The following is a 9,541-nucleotide window of genomic DNA, read 5'->3' as shown; positions in this document are numbered from 1 at the left end:
TTTGGGACACTCTGGATCTTGTAAAATTAGTTTTAAATTGTAACTCTAATAGTCCTTCATCGAACCCAAAAATGGTTGAATTTTTCTATGGTATTACCATAGAAAGGCGTTTTAATTTTTCGAACTTTTTTCTCTTGTAAAGACAATCCGGGGACATATTTATACTGTATATAAATTGCATATTTTATTTGAGATAATAATCCCTAAAATAAATCATAATATTACTAGTTTATTTTTGCTTATATAAAGATAATGTATGAAAATAATAATAATTGGCTTCTTATGGCATCCGTATATGCATTTATTTTTAATTTTGGATAATTATAATAATATTTTGAGTAGCGCCCTGCAAGGTATCTGTTGTTATTAATATTTATTTCAGAAAGAAAAAGAAAAACGATTGTGGATATATTGTATTTAAATAAGACAATAATTCAATTTCAACAAAAGTTTATAAAATACTTACCCCTGAACAATTTAACCAATCCACAATAATGAACATTCACTGACTATTAAAAAAACTTCAAATCAATCCGGCAAAACACAATATTTAGGAAGAGGTGGATAGAGAGATTTCAAATTGTTCAAATATTTCTTGGTCACGTCCTCATAGACATGTTCCAAGCCCGTCTGCGGAAACATCGAAGGATAAGCACATACCGGTATTCTGCCTCCAGCACACTCGGTAGAAGCTCTAATAGTACCGTTGTTTTTATATACCCAATAAGGCAATTCTATCCAAACATGGGCACTTCCAAGGAAAATTGTCTGATGTAACATCTTTAGCCGAAATTTTATTTAACACTTCATTCGCCAAAAAATTTAAGTAATTACTATCCAACAAAAGCGATTTTATTTTCATTTGGTTCGGAAACATATCCAGTTATTTCCCTGAATCTGTTGCTGCGCAGACCCAAATATGCTAACTCGATACCTTCAAATGCATTTTCGTGAATAATGGAAATTTCGTTATGGTTAAAGTGAATTTGTCTTAAGTTTGTCAAACTGGCAAACGCTCTTCGAGGAATAGTTCTAATCTTGTTGTTCTGGAAGTTCATAATCTCCAGCTTAATGGTATTGGTGAACCATTATCTGTTCCAGTGTTCCAATTTGTTGCCGCCAGCCTGGATGCGTTTAAAAGCAAATTATGAGCAAAAGCCAAATCCTCGATGACATCAATTTGGTTGTTGTGGATCCTGAGAAGTTCTATTGCGGGAAGTTCTTCAAAGGCACCTCGAGGTATTTCTTTGACGTTTCCATAAGATATTTGGACATTTTTTAGTTTTGGCACATTCCTGAATAACTTGGCGTTATTGGTAAACAGTTCTCTGTCCCAATGCTTTATTTTGTTCCTGTCAGCATGGACAGCATTAATAAAGTCTCGATTAGCCTAAGCTAACTTCTCTATGATATCAGTTTCATTGTTGTGGATTCAAAGGTTCACTGCATTTGAACAGAAGAAGTTTCTCTACCGCACTGTACTTCTTTGATAACATATTTTTACACATTTCAATATCGATATAATCCTAAAAAAATATCATATGATGTTTTGGTTCAGTTTTGATTGAACTATACCATTTTTTTTCTTTATTAAAAATTGCTTTACCGCATCATTCTATTTGATGTTATACAGGTTTTTCCGGTCCAGGTCAGTTTATAACTATAAATGCTACTTGTTTATTAAATCGTAGTGAATAACATCCAGAACATTCGCAATTTGGAATTAAACAATTAAATTAATTAATATTCTGAATAGGAGATAAACCACAAGGTAATAAATTATTCTATTCTGTGATAATGTATTGATTTTACACATTATTTATTACAAATTATAACCATTGTCAAGTACAGATTTTAAATGCTATTAATAATCGCTATGATACCTGATTTCATTTACAATATATACAGGGTTGTTCACCACATACGACGCGGAGTATTGTAGCTAAACTATTTAATTTTTGCAAATTGTAAGTTTTGGGTTCGTTCAAGGACTATTAGAGCTACAATTTAAAAATATTTTTACAAGATACAGAGTGTCCCAAATAAAAAATATCAAAGTTATATTTTTTTAAATGGAACACCCTGTATATTATTACATTTTTAGTTTCTACGATTAAAATAAAGGTAAATTTGATTAAGGTTTACCGCATTTCAATCTTACCGTTTTTGAAATACTTAGGTTTTTGTAAAATACAGTAATAATTATAATGCTTTATTTCTCTAGGCATATTTAAGTTTTTAAAACCAAATATTGTACTGAGGTATTTCTATTCACTAAATTTTGTGTTGCAATAATAAAAATTATACTATCTTATACAGAGTGTCTAACAATTTATTTTAAATAATAACTGGTTTTAAACGGCAATAACTCTTTAATTTAAATGGAACACCCTGTATATTTTATGAGAATCAGATGCACAATTTCATTGTCTATCAAATTATGTTATATCATTTTTTACCTATGTCTTCAGGTTCTCGTAGAAAATGCAGTTTCTTATAATTTAGACCTCAATTATCAAAATACCCATGGAATATTGACATTTTAGATTATTTTTAAAGACGTAACAAATTTTTAAAGGGTACAGATACCAATATTGTCGATATAGTTCGTTTATGTCATTAAAAAATAAAAAAATGTTTAAATATTTATAGAAAGGACCATTTAATATGATTCCAGTATTCAAACTACATTAATGGACTGCTTGCATTGATTAATAATAATTGCTCCAAATACTAAAAACTGAATTTTCTATGTATATTAGACAGTGTGGTAAAAAGTAACACCTTAAAAATGTTATTTCATTTTTTGAGGAATGCTTATTTATAACAACAGAGATGTTCATTTTCATAACTTATTATTATATTGATTTCTGATTCCAAATCCCCATTTATTTGGAATAATTTATTAACTAACACAATTAAATATGTAATTAATATTTGGGCGGAAATACTGGTGGTATATTTAATTATTGGTATAATCTTTTATGAAGATTTAAATAGTTTTATTTTTGTATACAAATAGACTGGTAATATTATCTTTTTTAGCACCTGTACATTTTGTACATTTGTTGTTTTAAAAACAATATAAAATGTCAATAATCCATGGGTGTATTGATAAATGAGGTCTAAATTATTAGAAAACGCATTTTCTACCAAACCTTGAAGAGATAGGTAAAAAATGGTACAATACAATTTGATGGACAATTAAATTGTGCATCTGATTCTCCTAAAATATACAGGGTGTTCCATTTAAATTAAACAAGTTATTGTCGTTTAAAGCCAGAAGTTATTTAAAATAAATTTTTAGACACTCTGTATGAAGTAGTATTATTTCTATTATTGCAACACAAAAACTAATCAATAATTAAACTTCAGTAAATATTTAGTATTAAAAACTTTGATACCCTTGGAGAAATGAAGCCTTGAAATTTTTACGGTAATTTTACAAAATTGAAAATGTTTCAAAAACGGTAAGTTTTAAGGATGATAACCTTTATCAAATTTACTTTTATTTTAATCGTATAAACTGAAAATGTAATAATATACAGGGTGTTCCATTAAAAAAATTCAACTTTGATATTTTTTATTGATTTGGGACACTCTGTATGTTGTAAAAATATTTTTAAATTGTACCTCTAATAGTCCTTCAACCAACCCAAAACTTACAATTTGTAAAAATCTAATCGTTTAGCTACAATACTCCGTGTCGTATGTGGTGAACAACCCTGTATATTTTACCGATAATAAAATTATACCAATCATTGCCACTTTGATATGACATAATTAATCCATAGAATAAACTATAACATTCTTTTTTTATTTTTCTTTATATAAATATAATTTATGGAAATTAATAAAAATAGTTTCTCATCATGTCCCCATATGCATCCCATCCGTTTTTAATTTTAAAAAATCATAATTATGTTTTAAATAGCTATATGTAAGGTATCTTTTGTTTGTTAATGTTAAATTTAGAAAACAAGATAAACAATATGTAGATAAATTTTATTTAAAAAACACAATAATTTAATTTAAACAAAATGTTATACCGTATGATCGAAAAAAAATGGCGTCCAGTTGGCTGGTAAATGACGATCGATGACATTTCCCATATAAATTTACATATAAAATGACAGCGATCTTCATGGCATAGCCATCGTTGACGCCGTTTTTTCTCGATCATACGGTAGAACACTTATCGCGGAAAAATTTCCGTAAATAATATAAATTCTTTAAAACTCAACACAAACAGACTTAACATAATAGTCTCTTTTGAAAATTAGCGTTAAATATCAAATCTTAAATATATCCAACAAGGCCACAATAATAATCGTTCACTGACTATTAGAAGAACTTCAAATCAATCCGGCAAAACACAATATTCAGGAAGCGGTGGATCGAGAGATTTCAAATTTTTCAAATATTTCTTTGTCACGTCTTCATCGACATGTTCCAAACACGTCTGCGAAAACGTCGAAGGATAAGCACATACTGGTATTCTGCCTCCAGCACACTCACTAGAAGCTCTAATAGTACCGTTGTTCTTATACACCCAATAAGCAATTCTATCTAAACATGGACACTTCCAAGGATTATTGTCTAACGTTACATCTTTAGCCGAAATTTTATTTAACACTTCATTTGCCAAAAAATTTAAGTAATTACTGTCCAACAAAAGCGATTTTATTTGGTTCGGAAACATATCCAGTTTTATTTCCCTCAATCTATTGCTGCGAAGACCCAAATAGACTAAATACTCGATACCCTAAAATGCGTTTTCGTAAATAATAGAAATTTCGTTGTGGTTAAAGTGAATTTGTCTTAAATGTGTCAAACTGGCAAACGCTCTTCGAGGAATAGTTCTAATCTTGTTGTTCTGGAAGTTCATGATCTCCAGCTTGGTGGTATTGGTAAACCATTCCCTGTTCCAATGTTTTAATTTGTTGCTATCAACCTGGATGCTTTTAAGAGAAACGAGATTAACAAAAGCTAAATCCTCGATAACATCAATTTGGTTGTTGTGGATCCTGAGAAGTTCCATTGCGGGAAGTTCTTCGAAGGCACCTCGAGGTATTTCTTTGATGTTTTCGTAAGATATTTGGACATTTTTTAGGCTTGGCACATTCCTGAATAACTTGGCGGTATTGGTAAACAGTTCTCTGTCCCAATGCAATGCTTTAATTTATTCCTGTCAGCCTAGACACCATTAATAAAGTCTAGATTAGCCTAAGTTAAGTTCTCTATGATATCAGTTTCACTGTTGTGGATCCAAAGGTTCATTGCATTTGTATAGAAGAAGTTTCTCTACCGCACTGTACTATTTTGATAAAATATTTGTACACACTTCAATATCGATATAATCGTAAAAATATATCATATGGTGTTTTGGTTCAGTTTTGACTATATATAGGTATATAACTATACCAATTTTTCTCTTGATTAAAAATTGCTTTACCATTATTCGATTTGATTTCATACAGGTTTTTCCGTTCCAGGTCAGTTTATGTTTATAACTATAAACGCCTACTTGTTTATGAAATCATAGTGAATAACACCGAGAACATTCGCAATTTGCAATAAAAAATTAAATTAATTACTATTCTGAATAGGAGATAAACCACAAACAAATAAATTATTCTATTCTGTGATGATATACTGATTTTACACATTATTTATCACAATTTATAATCACTTTTAATTACAGGTTTTAAATGCCATTAATAATCGCTGTGATACCTGATTTCATTTACAGTATAAAACAGGGTTGCTGTTATGTATGGAAACTGTAGATTATTAGGTAAAATATAGGAGGTACCGCAAAAAGTTAAATATAAAAGTAATAGGGCTTATAAATATCTAATAGCGGGTAATAAATTTCAATATAAAGAGTCTGTCATAAAGTTGTGGCACATCAAAGTTTCATTTTTTTTTAAATGGAACCCCCTGTATATTATTGCATATTTCGATTCTTCCTTCAAACCTAAGCAAAAATCGAAATACACACAATGTATGAACCAACCGTTTCCGAGTTATTGACTTTTGAAAATATAACTTAAATAATTTGATTTAATTAATTTCGATATGTTCAGTTTCATTTAACGATGCCATTCTGCCGAAACTGTGATACTCTTTAATATTTGACATTAGTTCATATTTGACATTAGACATAATATTCGCATTTATAGATTATATAGACTTGATATAGAGTATATCAAGTCTGGAACTTAGAAAAATTTCCTTTAACATTTCAATTCTTCAATTAATGTACATTGTGTATTACGATTAATGCTTAAAATTGAAGGAAGAATTGAAATATGCAATAATATAAACGGGGTTTCGTTTAAAAAAATAAAGTTTTATGTGACACAATTAGTAGTAGCTAACAGGAATTTAAAAATCCATTAGAACAGTATCACAGTTTCGGCAGAATGGCATCATTAAATCAAACCAAATACTTCGAAATTAATTAAATCGAGTGATATTTTCAAAACTATCACTTCGACCGTTTCCATACATAAAAGCAACCCTGTATATTTTACCGATAATAAAATTATACCAATCATTGCCACTTTGATATGACATAATTAATGCATAAAATAAACCATAATATTATATTTTTATTACTTTTCTTTATATAAATATACTTAATTTATGGAAATAATTAAAAACAAATACCGTATGATTGAATAAAAACGGCGTCAGCGATGACGATCGATGACATTTCCCATATAACTTTACATATAAAATGATAGCGATCTTCATTTCATAGCCATCGCTGACGCCGCACCGTTTTTATTCGATCATACGGTAGTTTCTTCTCATATCTGTGTATGCATCAATTTTTAATTTAAAAAAATTATAATTATATTTTAAATAGCAGTCTGTAAGGTATCTTTTGTTTATTAAGGTTAATTTTAGAAAGGAAGATAAAAAATATGTGGATAAATTTTATTTAAAAAAACACAATAATTTAATTTAAACAAAACGTTATAGAACACTTACCGTGGAACAATTCCCGTAAATAATAAGAATTCTTTAAAACTCAACACAAACAGACTTAACATAATAATTTCTTTTAAAAATTAGCATTAAATATCAAATCCCAAATGTTACCAACGAGTCCACAATAATAATAATTCCCTGGCTATTAGTAGAACTTCAAATCAATCCGGCAAAACACAATATTCAGGAAGCGGTGGATCGAGAGATTTCAAATTCTTCAAATATTTCTTGGTCACGTCCTCATCGACATGTTCCAAACACGTCTGCGAAAACGTCGAAGGATAAGCACATACTGGTATTCTGCCTCCAGCACACTCACTAGAAGCTCTAATAGTACCGTTGTTCTTATACACCCAATAAGCAATTCTATCCAAACATGGACACTTCCAAGGATTATTGTCTAACGTTACATCTTTAGCCGAAATTTTATTTAACACTTCATTCGCCAAAAAATTTAAGTAATTACTGTCCAACAAAAGCGATTTTATTCTTATTTGATTCGGAAACATATCCAGTTTTATTTCCTTCAATCTATTGCTGCGAAGACCCAAATAGACTAAATACTCGATACCCTCAAATGCATTTTCGTGAATAATAGAAATTTCGTTGTGATCAAAATGAATTTGCCTTAAGTTTGTCAAACTGGCAAACGCTCTTCGAGGAATAGTTCTAATCTTGTTGTTCTGAAAGTTCATGATCTCCAGCTTGGTAGTATTGGTAAACCATTCTCTGTTCCAGTGTTCCAGTTTGTTGCTGTCAGCCTGGATGCTTTTAAGAGAAACGAGATTAGCAAAAGCCAAATCCTCGATGACATCAATTTGGTTGTTGTGGATCCTGAGAAGTTCCATTGCGGGAAGTTCTTCGAAGGCACCTCGAGGTATTTCTTTGACGTTTCCATAAGATATTTGGACATTTTTCAGTCGTGGGACATTCCTGAATAACTTTGATGTAATATGCACAATGGGACAGCCCCAAAATGATATCGTTTGCAACCAAATTAGGTTTCTAACTGAATCTTTACCTAAAGATGTAATTGCTTGGTGTCTGACGTAAATTTCTTTAGCTGTCTGGCCGCCAAAAGCAACTCGCTCTATGCAGCTGTTTATTGTTTGGTTAAACGATCGGTTTTCCTTATCTTTGGCTGATATTGTGATGTCCTTGAACCATCTGCAACAATATACTGAGAGAAAACAATAACACACGAGCAGCACTATCTGTTTATTCATGGCGAATATATTTTCTTAACTAATTTTAATACTAAGAGATTCCTTTCTTATTCTAGGTCCAGTGGGTCAATATCTCAAGACACGGAACAAAATTAAGAATTGGATTTTTTAAAATATCGACCGAAACAAAATAAGATAACATAATGTTTGGGGTTGTAGCGTAAATAAGTTTTACTTCAAAAATCTTCCTGGAGTGACACTGTCTCTAATTATTAAATTTTGAAATATAAAAAATAACATTAATTAAAAACAATGTATGTTATTTCATAATTCTTTATTGTCGACCACCTTCAAATAAATATAATATATTTTCAAAAAAATATTTTATTGTATCCCATCATCAAGAGTGATCTTTTTTCAACATTCCAGGGTAAAATGCTTCAATTTTAATAAATCCAAATTTCAGTTTTAGTTAATATAAACTTCCCTAACAGTGGCGGATACAGACGGGGGTCCAAGGGGCCCGTGCCACCCTAATATCTATAAATTGGGTTAAAAATGACGCCTTAAAAGCATATTATTTTACATTACTTTTTATTTGGGCCCCCCTAAAATAAATTCCTGTATCCGCCCCTGTCCGCTAACACATACAAGCTTCGAATGCATGTATTTGATATCAATAAAACTTTTAGTTACGTAATCGAGGGCGCGATATTTAAATTCATTGTTGCCAACCATGGACATATTCGGCGCCGGGTTTATTAACTAGAAATTATGCGCTGGGGATTCAGGTGGTAGTTCTGCTGTAAAAAATGTCAGATTGCCACATTTACTTATTTATTTCCTGACATTGTCATTCGTTTTGACACTTTAGTTTTGTATAACAAGTTTTTGGTTTAAATAAATAGTGTTGTGATATTTTAACCTTAAAAATGTTTACAAGCCTAGACCTCGCAGTCGAACATTATTCTTTTTAGAACCTCTTTTAGTGCGAAGTGTACAAGATAGCTTAATAGCCGTACAAAACTCATCGAAACTTTATTAGAATATTTTGAACCGGAAAGCGATAGTAATAGCCCTTTATCTCCCTTGAGTGCTGTTAAGAAGGTGAGTTTTGTCGATGTAAATAATAACTATTACAGTTGAGGGTTGGAACCTTTGGTGTTACACAGCAAAATAAAACACTAAATCACCACAATACACCAAAACACTTTTACTTCTACACTGGACGCGCGATTCGCTAACCATGTTAGCATCATCAGCAGATGATTATAAACTAAAGTACAATCTACAAGTTGAGCGTTTATATATTCGCCCAGTAGGTACCGAGTGGGCGTGGCAAAATCTAGCCAACCGAGTCAGAGCCTACTGAG

At 30.7% G+C, this 9,541-nt stretch overlaps 2 protein-coding genes across 2 annotated transcripts; both read right to left on the bottom strand.

The window, feature by feature from the left end:
- Positions 1 to 4,360: 4,360 nt before the first annotated feature.
- On the bottom strand, positions 4,361 to 5,041 carry LOC115876589 (leucine-rich repeat-containing protein 19-like). Its single transcript, XM_030892408.1, has 2 exons — positions 4,837 to 5,041; positions 4,361 to 4,635 (listed from the first exon to the last, which is right to left on the bottom strand). The coding sequence occupies exons 1-2, from the start codon at positions 5,039 to 5,041 to the stop codon at positions 4,361 to 4,363; spliced, it is 480 nt and encodes a 159-aa protein (XP_030748268.1).
- A 1,820-nt stretch (positions 5,042 to 6,861) lies between these two features.
- On the bottom strand, positions 6,862 to 8,243 carry LOC115876926 (leucine-rich repeat transmembrane neuronal protein 2-like). The gene has a single exon (XM_030892975.1). It carries the CDS (start codon positions 8,226 to 8,228, stop codon positions 7,164 to 7,166), a length of 1,065 nt encoding a protein of 354 aa, XP_030748835.1. The 5' UTR covers positions 8,229 to 8,243; the 3' UTR covers positions 6,862 to 7,163.
- Between the last annotated feature and the right edge of the window lie 1,298 nt (positions 8,244 to 9,541).

Source organism: Sitophilus oryzae, unplaced genomic scaffold (assembly GCF_002938485.1).
Source record: "Sitophilus oryzae breed Bouriz unplaced genomic scaffold, Soryzae_2.0 scaffold_1440_pilon_pilon, whole genome shotgun sequence".
Taxonomy (NCBI): Eukaryota; Metazoa; Arthropoda; class Insecta; order Coleoptera; family Curculionidae; genus Sitophilus; species Sitophilus oryzae.
Note: the sequence above shows the minus strand (reverse complement) of the source record. Positions and strands in the feature narration are given on the sequence as shown.